The sequence below is a fragment of the Eriocheir sinensis genome, chromosome 66, assembly GCF_024679095.1.
Source record: "Eriocheir sinensis breed Jianghai 21 chromosome 66, ASM2467909v1, whole genome shotgun sequence".
In the NCBI taxonomy this organism is placed as follows: Eukaryota; Metazoa; Arthropoda; class Malacostraca; order Decapoda; family Varunidae; genus Eriocheir; species Eriocheir sinensis.
Genome location: NC_066574.1, coordinates 3,027,216 through 3,043,682, shown reverse-complemented (window position 1 = coordinate 3,043,682; position 16,467 = coordinate 3,027,216). Strand labels below are relative to the sequence as shown.

Here is a 16,467-nt window from a genome sequence, read left to right as displayed (position 1 = left end):
TGCCTATCAAACCTATTAACCTTTTATAACGACCTCTTCACTGTTTATGACGTAACCAAATCAGTGGACGTAGTCTATCTTGATTTCCAGAAAGCGTTTGATAAAGTTCCAGATCATAAATTACTTTACAAATTAATGCAAATAGGCATTGACGGTCAAGTAGACCAATGGATCGCGAATTGGTTGAGCAACAGACAACAAAGAGTAGTGATTGACGGATTTAACTCAGAGTGGGCGCCGGTCACTAGTGGCGTCCCTCAGGGCTCGGTTCTTGGCCCAGTGCTCTTCATTATTTACATCAACGACGTGGATGTTGGACTCAATAATCGCATTAGTAAATTTGCAGAAGACACAAAGATCGGTAACTCGGTTCTCACTGACGAAGACAGGCAAAGCCTCCAAGAGGATTTGCACAAAATTTCAGCATGGTCGGATAGATGGGAGATGCCCTTTAACGTAGACAAGTGCCAGGTCCTTCAAGTTGGAACGAGGAATAAGAAGTTTGATTACGAAATGCGCGGCGTTAAACTCACAAGCGTTCAATGTGTCAAGGACTTGGGGGTCAAAATCGCGTCAAACCTCAAATTCTCACAGCAATGCATCGATGCAGCAAATAAAGCGAACAGAATGTTGGGCTTCATTAAAAGAAACTTTTTATTCAGGAATAAAGATGTAATACTCCCGCTCTACAATAGTTTAGTCAGACCCCACTTGGAATATGCGGTACAGTTTTGGTCTCCCCACCATGCAAAGAATATTGCTAAATTAGAAGGTGTTCAGCGTCGGGCAACGAAAATGATCCCTTCCTTGCGCAACAAATCCTACGAAGAAAGGCTTTCCACCCTTAACATGTTCTCTCTTGAGAAACGTCGCCTCCGAGGAAAACTGATCGAATGTTTTAAAATACTTAATGGTTTCACGAATGTGGACAGATCAACATTGTTTGTGATCGATGACACTTTGCGCACGAGGAACAATGGCGTAAAACTCAGATGTAGACAAGTAAATTCAGACTGCACCAAATTTTCCTTCACCAACGTTGTAGTGCGAGAATGGAATAAGCTCCCATCATCAGTGGTCCAGTGTAACACGATTGACTCCTTCAAAAACAGGCTCGACCGTCACTTCCTTCAACTTAATATCAACTAGAGTAGAAATGCAACGTTTTGGAGCCTTCTGATTAATCTGTGGGGTCTGATTTTCTATGTAAATCTATGTAAATCTAAACCGTTCACACCATGCTTCTATGTCCCATCTGACCGACACCAATACTAATACTTATGGAGAGGTGCGCTATTGCCTTTACAACGACAGATCACTCAGTCCTCTTCTTCCAGCAACTTGTTTAGGAAATGGCACTGAAGCTTCGTTTGTTTACACTGATTGCTCAACTCTCCAAAGGATCATCCACTACTTTCGCACTTTCTAAACACTAAAATCAACTCCGCAAATCTTTCTAGTATTTGGTAGACGGGCGTTATCCAAAACACGTCAAACCAATTACTTTAGATTTACGTCCTGCTGTCGAGATGGTGACGGCCATGTATGTGTGTGTGTGTGTGTGTGCGTGCGTGTCAGATGAAAGTGAGTAGGTAGTAGTAGTAGTAGTAGTAGTAGACAAGTGGATTATATGATCAACTATTTGTAGTAAGTTTGTTGGCCTAGATCCATGAAAATCCAACATTCTCAGATCCCTCACAAGCCCAAAAATGTGGTGTTTGAAAGCGAACATTCAGGGCATCATCGACTGGCAACTTTTATCTTCCAAGACTAACCCAACACAATTACCTACTTCACTTACCTTTACATGGCGCCACTATAAACACTCGCCTGCGCCAGAACGGGCTGGGCCGACCATCAGGCCCCACCGGGAAGAAGCCTTGGACCGACCATCAGGAATCCAGGATCCACCAGGAAGAAACCTACCAGCGCAATAGGGAGAGAAAAAAAAAAAAAAAAAAAAAAAAAAAAAACCACTTACCTTCAAACTTTTCAGTCACTACAATCTAACCACTTTTTGTATAGAGAGCATAACTATATTCCTACTAACTGATCATTGAGCTATTGGTTTTGACACAGGGTTTATAACATTTCAAGTCATTCTTGCCCATTATGGGGAGGCGGTGGCTGAATCCAATCCCGCCCGTAAACTACCCACATGCTGTCCAGAAGACCACCTATCAACCCGGACTCTAGATTCTAGGATTAAAGATGAGCTCCGAGAGCAGCATGAGCCAATGCAAGATGGCGCCCACTATAACACTCTTGCCCCCCAAAAACGGGCTGGGCCCACCCATCAGACCCACCGGGGAAGAGCCTTGGGCCCACCACATCCCACCGATAAAAAATAAAAATAGGGCCATAGGTAAAAAAAAAAAAAAAAATAAATAAAAAAATAAAACATGCAAAATAACCTCAGAAATTCATGATATTGAAAAGGCACCCAAGCAATGCATTCAGTTAAGGTAATGAGCACCTATTGAAGTAGATAATGTTATCATAAAGCCACACACTCGCTGACAATCTAATCTTTCCGGCCATCATCTCTCTGCATGAGCTGCATCTCACCCAATGCATATGAATTTTAAGGTTGATATGAAAAACACATTAAGCAAGTATATAACAATACCTATAATTCATATCCCGAAATTTCTTTATACATACATTTCTTAAATCACATATAAAAACCTTAACAAATTTTAAAGATTTCAGTATGCAGTAAAAATTTTCAAATTCATAATCAACAGCAATAAGGTTACTGGCTGCACCACCCCGGGAGAAATGTCATGAACTGAGTCGTGTGGTGCTCACAGAACTGATAGTACAAAAAATATGATTACCATCTTCCTGCTCTTCTGCATCACCATGGCATTCTTTATCAATATCACTACTCTCTATCCTGCTATCTCCCTTCATTTCCTACTGTAAACAAAATATATAGATTACGCACTGTGAATCTTGCACAGGACTCGGTTGATCACGCTTCTCAAGTGATACGTCTACAATTCAAAATGATACATATATATGTACTCAACAACTGATAGAAAGAATATATGACAACTCAAAAAGATTCAGCTACAACTATTAGATGCAACAAATAATTAGGATTATGGACTGAATAAATTCTGAAAATAACATGAATTGAGCAAAGGATCCTTCCTCTGTGTGTAGCACGTTAGAATCGTGAAATATGATATAAATGTTGATTCTCTGACACTGTGAATGGAGATGTTTTGTGAGGTGAGGGTCGGCTAGCAGACTGCCTTAGGAGTAATACTGTGTGAAGGTGTTTAGCAACCCGGGACATGATGAATGGCTTGACTCCCCTCTCAAGAGAAAAACGTGACTGGAGGCATCTTGTAACTTGCTTTGGGTGAACGGCCTCCCTCAACACAACAAACTTAAACTGTCTCAAGGGTCCTAGATAGACTGAAAACCTTTGCTTAGGGTAAGTGTCAGGATAGATGCATGATAAGGCATTCGTGCAAAACAGCCCTACCACAGTTGTACATCCTATCTTGAATAGTAAGATATATATATTTATATATTTATATATTTATATACAAACCAGATGTACAATAACTCTGAGGAACACTGCGTAAGAAAATATGTGATGCTTTAGAATACTCAGGTCATTTCAATTTTCTGGAAAATACACCTGACTCTGTATTCTCTCTCCAGTCCACTGTAGCTCTCCTGGCAAGAAGCAATCACTATAGGGACCAACATCAGATCTCTGAATGGATTAAACCTACTAATAACTATACAAAATGACAAGCTATGCACCAGGAAATAATATATTCAAGAACTGTTTCCAAGACGTGGCAATAATATTAACACTTCAACGTGCTACCTCCCCAAAAGGCTGAGCTTCTGTCAATTATGTTTTCCTAATACTCTCAAGCCAATACATGCTGTTGTAATGCAAACCCTCTCAGGAAGGGACTTAATTATGCCCACTCTCTTTTATAACCATAGATCCACACCAGTCAGAATAATTTTTTAAGGAAATCCCTCCAAAATTTATCCTTGATCAGCATAGGATATCTGCATTACTGCTAATTCACGCATAGTAAGGTAGATGTGGCATGTCATATGTATGAATACACACACACACACACGCAGATACACACACACACACACACACACACACTTGGCACCATTTGCATCACATTTCAAAACAATCACTGATAATCACAGTATTCCCTTTAGAACATGCAATCATGGAGATCACAGCAATAATGTCCCCTGTCAAGTTGTGTGCCACCCATCTCAGCCATCACATGCAGACAACACTCCTCTTGCATACTTATCACTCACTCCTTGGTTCATTAGTGTTTGCATGTGATACTAATTAAACTCATACCAACAGAACCATTTTGTAGACCAGACACGTGATACAAGGTAAGCATTTTCTTCTCTGAGGCTGAATTGGACTCCTCTTCTTGCTCCTTGAACTGAAGGTTGTGTCACTCTTCTGGTAGGCTCTGTAGACAGCTCTTCAGAAGTTGAGCTTGTGCCTGAAATAAACGGAAAGAACAACCGTTAAATGAAATAAAACTTCAACTAATTTACTATCTGCCTCAAGATGTTTATTTTCATTTGCATGTCCAACAAAATCTAACAAAATCTTGCTGTTAACATTAAAAATAAAGTTGAGTTAAGATTCCCAAGCAGTTTAAATCACTGAAGATATGTCAGAAGCTTTCCTGCCACCAAATCAAGGGATCCTTATAAATAACTAACCTGAACTATATGAATTTCATGGGAAATTGAGAAACTTTGACCTTTAACAAATTTCAGGAATGCATCGCTCCAACAAACAAGACACACAATGCTTTCCCCACCTTGGCGTGCTTCAGTTCCAGTTCTGCTAACTCAATGAGGTTCTTCTTGAATGCTGCTACACGACGTGTCTTGAAATCATTCAGTTCTGAAAACACAATTTAAAATAATAAATAAGTAAAACCACCATTCTAAGAACTTATTCTACCAATTGTATACTTTATGAACCAATGTATCTATAGGATATTGAAATTACACTGATTGTATGTAATGAGGGCAAAGGAAAATTTTACTTCCCTATTACCAGTGTGTGTGCAATGATTCTGTTTGTGACTGATGTTTGAAGATTCTAAAGAATGTGCAGATGTTTATAATGAGGCATGTGTCCTAGACAAAACATGTATCAGGGCTGCAGGGCTGTGTATCAATGATAAGCACCATTTCTTAACCATCACCCAACCAGTCTGATGCCAACTCCCCAGCTGTCAGCCAGTGTGAAAGGAGCCAGCCAGCACTGCCTGGGCCCATGTTCCATATTTAATCAATGAGAATACTCTATTTGCAGTAACTGACACGATGACACAATTTAGTTTTTGAGATGATACAATGATTATTTGATAAACTGTCAGACTGTGAAGGTATGCACTCTGGCAAGAATGATCAGTATAATCAGTATAAGCTACTATATACTTACCCTCTTTGGCTTTGCTTGAAATATGTTCAAACTTCTCACAAGCATTCTGCTGGGCAAGCTCAGCCTGAAAATGTTTAGCAATTATCAGACACAATCAAATCACATCATAATTGATCATGATACTGAATTAATTAAGTGTTCATAAACTGAGGCAATTTGGAGAAATCACACACACACACACACACACACACACACATGAAATAACATTCATCTCTTTACAAATACTGTATGCCAATAATAAAATCACAAATAGGTGAGCTGGTATGTGTACTCTGTGACTACTTCCTAGAAGCTGACTGTTCCACATATGGTTTATGTTTGAAGAACAAAGCCAAAATGACAAAACAAATCAATGAATGAAAATGGGAATTTATAGGGAATCAGATAAAAGAAAATGGGAGGAAGGAACTGACAAGTGCAAGCGAGAGACTGCATGAGAGTGGCTGCGGGCAGGTGCACAGAAAGAAGGTCAAGAAGTCACTGCAGAGCAAGAGTACGAATAGAACACAGTACTGGAGTGAGTGATGTGTTTGATACTTTTATGAGTTCAGTGGCCGGGGCAACTGAAGTGGTGGAATACAGTGGAAGAGGAAAGGTGGGGAATGCATGGTGGACAGATGAGAGAAAAGAGGCAGTTGAGAGACGAACCTACAAGAAAATGCCAGAGAAAAATGCTGGGAATATTAACACTTGGACAGGAAATGAACATCATGGACTGGGAAAGATACAAAGGTAAAGACATTCTAACTGCAACCACAAAAGATAAATGGACTTAGGCAGGGCATAAAAGGTATAGAAGTGATTTCATGTGGACAGCCAAAGTATGAGTGACCACACAAAAACTGTTGAGCTTAGGACAAGCAAAGAACCAAGTGGAGAGATGAAAATAGAACATTTGCCAGAGCAAGATGGAGTGAAATAACATTAGACGGAGGTGGAGAACATTAGGAATTCCTTTGTCCTGCAGTGTACTAGTAGTGGATGATGAGACATAGCTAGGCAGATACATGCTACTCTTATGAACATGATAATTTTCATCTTAAAATATCAAAGCAAACATTTGTGTACTCATTCCCTTTAGTTTTGATAGCCAGTTTATAATCAAAACTTTTCCCAGCCTCCTGCAATCTTTTCCAGCCCCAGATAAATACAATGTGTGCTGTGTAAGCATTTCTACACCTAGCTGCAGCACCAATGGCCGAGTGCCCCGGGCGTGAAGGAGTTGCACATACCAAGCATTATACTTACATCAGCAACGTCCACCGGCTTGTAGGTTTGGCAGGGGGAAGACAAGAGGATGTTAGTAACACACAGTAAATACAAAGGTCAACATATAAATAGCCTCCACCAAGACAACAAGGGAGAAACACTGCCACAAGAAAGGTTGGGAAGGAAAGCCACCAACATGTAATAGCCCTGGCAGGGTGAATAAATTAAAAAGGCAACACAACCTATTTCATGAAGCCCCAGTGAGTATCTGTACATAAAGACATAAATACATCAAGGCCAGCTTGGGTTAAAATTAATATAGATTTATTATGAATTTATCACAGCATATATTTTTTCTCCATGGATATTAATCACAAAGAAATTGAAAAAACTGAAAAAAATATGGATAATTATGTAATTATTAAACAAGATATCATCCAGGGAAAAGGCATGTTATTAATCAAAGAGCAACTAAACTAAAGAGATAAAAGTGAGTGGTAAAATGTTATAGATGACAAGTAGAGATCAGGCCATGATGTGCCTTCATGCACAAGAAACTTTAGGAACATCAAACAAAGCACAACACAAACTACAGCTGTTCAATTATCTTTTAGTGTATTATTTATGAAAACTAAATGGTGGCAGTTGATGGAAGAGTTCACTGAAAAGTGGCATGAACCTAAAGGCAGATCCTTGACTGTACTTTGGAGGCTTTCTATAATGAGGCAGACAGTGATCCTCCTAAGGGCTCAGGATGTTCCAGGAGCCCACACACATAACCCTCCATGGTTTACCCCAAGCCTGGTTCCAGAGGTGGGCTCCACATCTGGCCGTCCCCAGCACAAAAAGAGGAGCTAGAGGACCCTCTCCTCTTCAGAATACAAGGGTCAGATATGCTTTACCCTGCACATGTCATTGGCAACAAGCTATACTGATGCGAATGTATCAAGAAGAAATAAAACAAAGATATAAAAGAGGTTTGCAATGATGAATTTGTGTAAGTTAAAGAGTTTAAGGATGCTACTTCATGGATCAATACACAGTTCTGAGCTGAAGTATTTGAGCAGTGCAAGAAGGTCCACATGGGTGAATGTTTCTAGTCATTACAGTAGCTATTAGCATTTTTCCAGTCAAGAATCTCCCCTTCACTGATTAGTAAAGTTTTGTTATGATGACTACGTTCATGTGTTAACATTCTTTTTTTTTCTAACACTGTGATATTATGTTAAGGTGTTAAGATTCCATTGTCAGTTATATAATAAGGTACTTTAAAAATAAACAAACTGACATATGTACAAAATACGTGTAATATGAATGTATGGATAAAAAAGCAATCATTATGACAAGGTTGGCAAAAGAATGTTAGTATTAATGATGAAACTGATGCCTTTGCAGTACTTTTTCTGAAGGTAGAGTTGATCTAATGTACAAAAACAAATCCATACTCCACTGGAAACACAATGATGGTGTAAAACATAGGACAGCAGAAGCATAATAAGCATAAAAAAAGTTGTCAGTGATTCCCAAATGCTGAATAATATCACATGTGAGGGACAAACAGGTTCTTGGATGTCATGGTGCAAGTCTCTCATTAAGAAACACACTTTTTTTCCAAACATTATTAAAATCAACTCAAAACTGCACTAGTAATGAAAGTATAACCATGTAAAAGTTGTTTAAACCATCAGGCAAAAAAAGTTATCAACTGCCTCTATATTTACTGGTGAGGTCCATGAGCCACCTGAGGACCCAAAATTTAGATTAATAATAAAAATCAACACTTTGAGAAGCACTGACTCAATTCATAATTAGAAAAGTAGCCAAAAAGCAGAGACTACAATAAAAACAATTAGAAGATCATTTTTTCCACCACAACAGAACCATCAAACACTTACCGAAAACTCATGCAAGAGAAAGAAAAGTAGATTGGCTAAAGCTGGTAAATCAAAACATAGAAAGCAAACTGTACGACCCCTTGAAATCTATGATCTGAATTAAGCCTCTGAACACTCCAAGGAAAGCAGTGAAGCTGTTCCTCCCTCACAGAAGCTTGGATACTCATCTCCTTCCCATACTCACAGCATGGACATCCTTGTTCTTGGCTCGGGCACGGTCCAGGTTCTTATTAGCTTGCTCATAGTTGGCGAGACACCTGAGGCGGCGGTAGAGGAGGTCTTTGGCGGCACTTCCGTCCCTTACGTAGTAACGCAGTGTGTCGGAAAGTTTGAGGTCTTCATCTGAGGCCACCCTTCCTTCCACCTTCTGCAGTAAGGGATGGACAACATACATACAATAAAGTGATTTTGAGGCTAACTAATGTCTAATGTTGACTTGAAAGGAAAGTCTTACCCAAAGGTTGGAAGTCCAAACATTAAACTAAGACCACTGAATGTAATATTATTAACGACTACTTACCCGAGCCTTTTCAAACGTGTCCGCCACCTTATTGATGAACTTCTCCAATCTTGGCCCCTCAATTGTCCCCAACTGAGAGAAGCCAGAAGAAAGTTTGATGTAGGAGTCAGCAACATCTGCAGGGAAAAAGACAATACGTTATCAGGGAACAAACTAACTTGATATATTTAAGTTCAGTTACTCAACCTATTCCTCAATAGCCTGCCATCAAAGCATGTGGCTATAACTTCAAATAAATGCTAACTGTAACCAACTTCTGATATTAGTACAGGATGAGGACACATACTTCCACTTCCAAAATCATCATTGCCTGTGTAACTTACCCCGGTAGCAGCAACGGGCCAAATTTGTGGCTTTACCGTGTAGCAGCAATGGGCCAAATTTGTGTCAAGATATGAACCCCCCAAAAAAGATGATACATAATCTGATCACAAATGCTTTTATATATATTATGAAATGGTTTGTGTGAGGGGTGATTTTTTCTCATTTTTCTCGCTTAGAGGGACCATTAAGAAACATGATCCCCGCTGCTACCGGGTTAAAAGGGAACTAGACAAACAGCTGATCAAATTGTACACTCACGACACATCTAATTGGGAACAGGATGCAAAAGTTAGTGAGAAAACCTTGCAAACAATATAGTGTGTGAGCCTGTTAGAGGGAGAGCATAAAAATGGTCTTCTCAAAGTAGGAGAGAACCTGAAGGACAACACCAGACACAGCCAGGTACATGAGAGGTAGGACATTTGTATAGTCCTGTGATACCATAAGAGCACATGATGTACTACAGAGGCCGTAATTACTTAATATTATCAATATGGTCATACAGTAATAATACGCTAGGAGACACCACTTTATCTCTACAAAAAATGAAACAAAAAATAAAACTGTCTACCTTACAGACATACAAGCCACTCCCTAAAACTAAACATTTTAAGGCCTTTTACTTACTTTTGTGAGATTGGGTCATTTTGTCTGCCTTGAGGGTGGTGTCCTTGATGGCCGTGTGGTACTCCAGAAGGAAGGTTTTCTCACGCTCAAAGTAGTCGTCAACATCCTTTTGTGTTGCCGCCAAAAGAATCTCATCCGTTGACTTATTGAAACTCTTAAACAGACCCTCAACCTTTTCTTTCTTGTTTTTCGTTCTGACTGACAGCTGTCATAAAAATACACAATATTTAAAACTACAAACAAGCTATCTGGTTAAATAAATTGATGATCCTTTCAAGCATAATAACAGGTGTGTATGTCTCACTTTAAACATGTGTGAATGACAAGCAACTAAAATTGCCAATCCATAACTACCATAGTTGTGTTATAATTTTACTTAAAGAAAAAAATGTGTGGACACTTGCTATACTCACATCTTGTTCATATTCTAGGAACACTTTGAAATTGTGATCATTTCTGAACACAACGTGTTGAGCTAATCTGGTGAGGAACACCTCATGCATTGCTACTGTCTTCTTGAAGGTTGCCAAGTATTCCCTGAAAACAGGATACTTCTGTGATTACTGTTTACTACTGACTCATCTTAGCTTATTTGGGCCATAATGCAAAGTAATGACATGATTATTAAAACAGAAAAGTTCTTTCCTTAAGAAATTTGGAAGTGCATTAAAGTTGTTTGGAGCAATAAAAAAATCTATTTTCACCCTTAAAACACCTCACTTAGTGATAAAATGCTACAATAAACATTATGATTGAGAATCATCAACATTATTTATATCTATTAAATCAACCTACATACAAGCATACCCCATTTATGCAGTAGAGCTACACCATCCAACCCCAATGTGAAAAATAAGGGCCAGTGATGATGGAATTTTCTCAAGGTAAGGCAAATTGTAGACTATCAGTTTGAATTGACTGTCTTTGTATAATGAGTGACATCCACTTTTCAGCCTCTTCATAGTTGCTATTACTTCATCCTTGCTACTGATCCGCACTTCCTGAGTCGCTACTCCTACATCATCCAACCATCTCTCTCCTTTTCTTCATTCATCAGCTCCTCAAAGTATTCCTCACTTATCCGCCTCCTGTCCATCTCCCTAACCTGTCACACATCCTTCCTGGCTCAGTCCCTCTGTCTAGCCATCTCGAAGGAGGCTATTTCTCCTTCCTTAGTTAATACTGCTGAACCAAATTATAAGGTTTCATAACCAAAGCATGAAATAACAAGTGACAATCAAAATGACTTACGCTTCCAGTTCCTGCTTCATTTTGCTGAACTCCTCTTTGGTCATGCTGCCCTCACCCTCCCCAAGTTTCTGAAGCTTCTCCCGAGAGGCATCAAAGTCTGGTCGAGGTGGTGGGGGAGGAATCTGCCAAAATGGGAGTTTGTCTTGAAACACTTACACATGAGGCACCTTTCTGGATAGGAACAACAGACTCAAAGTAGATTGTTGAATGCTAAAGTAACATGCAGCATAGCATAAACCCGTGACTTCCAAAGCCCAGTCATGGGTACACCCCCTGTCTTTACTTCTGTCTACCTGTTTCCTCTTAATAATTATAATTCTACAGCAACATCTCTGATGCTCTGTTTCCCAACAGAAACTTTCTATGAGAGAACAACCATGACAGAAAACAAACAAGGAAAGAAAATTCCACTAATGAGGCAAACACTGACTTATTTAGTTACATATTAAACTAGAAATAATATGTGTAAGGTAATGAGAGAAGACTTACAATGAAGCCGGCATAATCTTCATTCTCATCAAAGCGGTCATGCAGCCAGATGAACTCCTCATGTTGCCGCACCACGGAGAACTCTGGCTTGTTGTAGTCTGGCAGGGTGGTCTACAAGGAAGAAGTCTGGTTTGCAAAGTCACCTTATCTACTACATGTTCTCTGAACTTACTCCACTCAGCCACTTCAACACTGGCATGGCTGGAGAAGGGCCTGAGGGGACCATGACCCCTTGAGAATAGTTGACCTCCTGATGGACACCATAGTAATATGAAATTCTGCAAGAAAATGCAAAGTAATATGGCAAAAATTGTAAAATTCTCTATGGGCACTGGGTTCACCCCAGGGCCTACCCACATGCAGACTCATGGCTATGCTACTGCACTACAAACACACAAAGAAGAAAACACTGCTGACCTATTTCTTGCAAAATGAACATACATCACCTCCAAGAACACACCCTCATCATAAAATACAGCTGACCTCTATCCAAATATAGGATCTCTTCCTTGAATACGCTTAGGAAGAAAAAATAGCTCGTAACTAAATACATTATATGACCATGTATTTATCCAGGTTCATGAAACATAAATGTCATAACAGTAAATAACATACTACATATCTCAGCATTGCCAGAAAACTTACTTTGGTATGGACGGTGAACTTGACTTTTTCCCTCTCACTCAAGGCATCTGAGATGTCCACCTGCAGAGAGCTGTCATTCAGGTCAACAGTGTCAGACCTCCCGCTCTGCAACAACACACAAGAAAACACTGTTTTACATGAGGAGATAGACTTCTCTTTGAGTACTGCATGACGCATGTCAGAGTGTACTATAAATAAATATACACACTTTCCAAATAGTTTATTATAATCTGTGGTTAAGATTGATTTTATTAATGCATCGTTAACTTGTCTCCTACTTGATCAACTGCTCATCTGTTTTCATATATGTGGCACTCCCTACTGAAGTGAGGCAAGCGACAAGCACTGTTGTTCCTGCACTTTTCCTAAACATTTGTATGAAAAAAATTGATCATAATGCCACAATTTCTTTGAATTTTAGTCCAAAAAGTTGCCTCAGAATGCCTGCATCGTTGTCGCTGACCTCACTTCAGCAGGGAGCGCCAAATATGTATTCGGTAAAACTGCAGAACAACTAATTCTCCCCTTCCACCACTCCAGCTGCCCCTACCCCCAAAAACAAGCCTGGGAACCTGTGGGGAACCTGGGTTTTGGCGGGGAAGGTAAAATCACTGAAAAATGGGCTCCCAAAATTTCACTAAAAAAAATCCCTAAATTAGGGAAAATTCCCTGGTCTCAAAAGTAAGGAAAGTCCCTAATGTATACTCTTGTAATTTGTTACAACATAACCTAGCACCCGCTGCAGCCGTCTGTTCACGAGTATTAGGCGTGTCATTGCATGGTCAGTGAAGTAAGGAGGGCCAATACTAAATTACAAGTGTCAGCTAGGGTCTCCTCACAACCTGCAGACATCCAAGGCAGGAAAATAAATACTGGCGCGCAGAACAAAGCTCAGATAATAACTACGAATGAAGAACTAAAAGAGACATGCGGGCAATAAGATCATGACAGGAGCACATGACTCTGGGAGGGAGGAGGAGGTCACAAGACTGTCAATAGTTGGTTTATCAGAGGGAATTACCATATACTGTTTAGGTCACAAGACTGTCACTGGTTGGTTTATCAGAGGGAATTACCGTATACCGTTTACTGTATAGGTCACAAGACTGTCAATGGTTGGTTTATCAGAGGGAATTACCGTATACCGTTTACTGTATAGGTCACAAGACTGTCAATGACTGGTTTATCAGAGGGAATTACTGTATACCGTTTACTGTTTAGGTCACAAGACTGTCAATGATTGGTTTGTCAGAGGGAATTACCGTTTACCGTTTACTGTTTAGGTCACAAGACTGTCAATGGTTGGTGTATCAGAGGGAATTATCGTTTACTGTTTAGGTCACAAGACTGTCATTGGTTGGTTTATCAGAGGGAGTTACCGTTTACTGTTTACCGTTTAGGTCACAAGACTGTCACTGATTGGTTTATCGGAGGGAATTACCGTTTACTGATTGGTTTATCGGAGGGAGTTACCGTTTACTGTTTAGGTCACAAGACTGTCATTGGTTGGTTTATCAGAGGGAATTACCGTTTACCGTTTACTGTTTACCATTTAGGTCACAAGACTGTCAATGGTTGGTTTATCAGAGGGAATTACCGTTTACCGTTTACTGTTTACTGTTTAGGTCACAAGACTGTCAATGGTTGGTTTATCGGAGGGAATTACTGTTTACCGTTTACTGTTTACTGTTTAGGTCACAAGACTGTCATTGGTTGGTTTATCAGAGGGAATTACCATTTACTGTTTACTGTTTACCGTTTACTATTTACCGTTTAGGTCACAAGGCTGTCAATGGTTGGTTTATCAGAGGGAATTACTGTTTACTGTTTACCGTTTACTGTTTACCGTTTAGGTCACAAGGCTGTCAATGGTTGGTTTATCAAAGGGAATTACCATTTACTGTTTACTGTTTACCGTTTACTGTTTACCGTTTAGGTCACAAGACTGTCAATGGTTGGTTTATCGGAGGGAATTACCGTTTACCGTTTACTTTTTACTGTTTACCGTTTAGGTCACAAGACTGTCAATGGTTGGTTTATCAGATGGAATTACCGTATACCATTTACTGTTTACTGTTTACTGTTTACCGTTTACTGTTTACCGTTTACTGTTTACCGTTTAGATCACAAGACTGTCAATGGTTGGTTTATCGAAGGGAATTACCGTTTACCGTTTACCGTTTACTGTTTACCGTTTACTGTTTAGGTCACAAGACTGTCAATGGTTGGTTTATCGGAGGGAATTACCGTTTACCGTTTACTGTTTACCGTTTACTATTTACCGTTTAGGTCACAAGACTGTCAATGGTTGGTTTATCGGAGGGAATTACCGTTTACCGTTTACTTTTTACCGTTTACTATTTACCGTTTAGGTCACAAGACTGTCAATGGTTGGTTTATCAGAGGGAATTACCGTTTACTGTTTACCGTTTACTGTTTAGGTCACAAGACTGTCAATGGTTGGTTCAGCGGAGGGTTCACAAGCACCCTTCCTTCCTACCTTGGTGCCGTTGGTCTCACTGTGCAGCACTTCCTCCATTCCGTCCTGAAATGAAGCAGAGGCCGTTATTAGGGAGGTGCAGTGGTGGGAGGGCTCGGCAACACAGTAATTCCAGTAAAGACATGGGCGGCGTGAGGAGCAACGCCTACCATCATGGCTGCAAACACGATAAGTGGAGGGGCGTCGAGGCAAGTGTCAGGCAACGTTACCAGATTATCGTACTCGTCGCCTCCTATTTACCGGTTTTCTGACCCATAACAATTGCAAAGAAACAATAATAACTAACCATTTTAACGATAATTATATATGAAGGCGGTTACTGGGGTCGAGGAGGCTGTTTTGGGGTCGGAAATCGCCAAACATATGAGGCTGAGTACGACAATCTGGCAACGTTGGCGACTCTGGCTGCTGCATAACGTTGTCAGATTGTCGTACTCAGCCTCCTGTTTACCGATTCCCGACGCAAAAACTGCCTCCTCGACCCCAATAACTGCATTCATATATATTTATCGTTAAAATGGTTAATTATTGGTGTTTTTTGGCAATATCTATGGCTCAGAAACCGGTAAATACGAGGCTCTGAATACGATACTCTGGCAACGGTGGTCACTCAGGCAACGTTACCAGATTATCGTACACATAACATTGTATTTTCCGGTTTCTGGCCCATAAATATTGCAAAGAAGAGCACCAATAACTACTGATTTTGACGATAATTATAAATGCATATCGTTGTCTTTGTGTGTGAGATAGTTTTTGGTCAGAAATCGGCAAAAATAATACGCCAAGTACGACAATTTGGTAACGTTGGTGTCAGGGCGGCCAGTAGGAACAGCCGAGCCTCGTACACTATGGCGCCAAGACCTCCTTTTGGGGTTTAGTAGCACCGGATGGGCGTCAATTTGGGGGTTATAGGAAAGAAACTGCACTATTATTTTCACCACAACAGTCAACAATATAAAAAAAAAAAAAAATAGCCACTGGTACTGAAAACAACAGAAACCAGTATTAACTATTTGGCCAACCGGATGCATTTTGGGAAGGAATTACAGGAAAAAAATGTCAATTGTTATTTCCATCAGCAGAACAGTCATCAGTAGAAAAAAATAGCCATACCCGAAGACATCAGAAACACGTATTAACTATATATATTTGACCAACGGGATGGTTGTCAATTTTGGGGTTATAGGAAAAAATGTCAACTATCAATTACACCTGAACAGACAATTAACAATATTTTATTAGGGTCACCCCATCAACAACAATAAAAACTACCGGTAGCTATATTGGTATCTTATATATATTGTAGGCCTAATAAAAATGGAAACATCGGAAACTAGTAAAGGCTATATTTGACCAACGGGAAAAGTGTAGGCCTACTATATATATACGTTGCTTTTCGGTGTGAATAATGGAGTTAATTAAAATATAGTAAGACACCTATACGAGGAGACTATATAGGACAAAAATTCACTATAATATAATATAGTCGAATATGGGAGGGGTTTTACAAATTTTAAACCTTTTA

General features: G+C 39.8%; 1 protein-coding gene across 2 annotated transcripts; it reads right to left on the bottom strand.

Moving 5' to 3' along the window:
- Positions 1-2,611: 2,611 nt before the first annotated feature.
- Positions 2,612-15,183, bottom strand: LOC126987727 (sorting nexin-6-like). Of its 2 annotated transcripts, XM_050844969.1 has the most exons (13): positions 15,089-15,183; positions 14,940-14,984; positions 12,440-12,544; positions 11,795-11,905; positions 11,306-11,427; positions 10,468-10,591; positions 10,055-10,259; positions 9,104-9,219; positions 8,768-8,950; positions 6,728-6,745; positions 5,480-5,543; positions 4,848-4,933; positions 2,612-4,520 (listed from the first exon to the last, which is right to left on the bottom strand). In XM_050844969.1, the coding sequence occupies exons 1-13, from the start codon at positions 15,092-15,094 to the stop codon at positions 4,470-4,472; spliced, it is 1,236 nt and encodes a 411-aa protein (XP_050700926.1). In that variant the 5' UTR covers positions 15,095-15,183; the 3' UTR covers positions 2,612-4,469. The 2 variants fall into 2 exon arrangements, with proteins under 2 accessions (XP_050700926.1, XP_050700927.1); XM_050844970.1 differs by lacking the exon at positions 6,728-6,745 and having other exon boundaries at positions 15,089-15,182.
- Between the last annotated feature and the right edge of the window lie 1,284 nt (positions 15,184-16,467).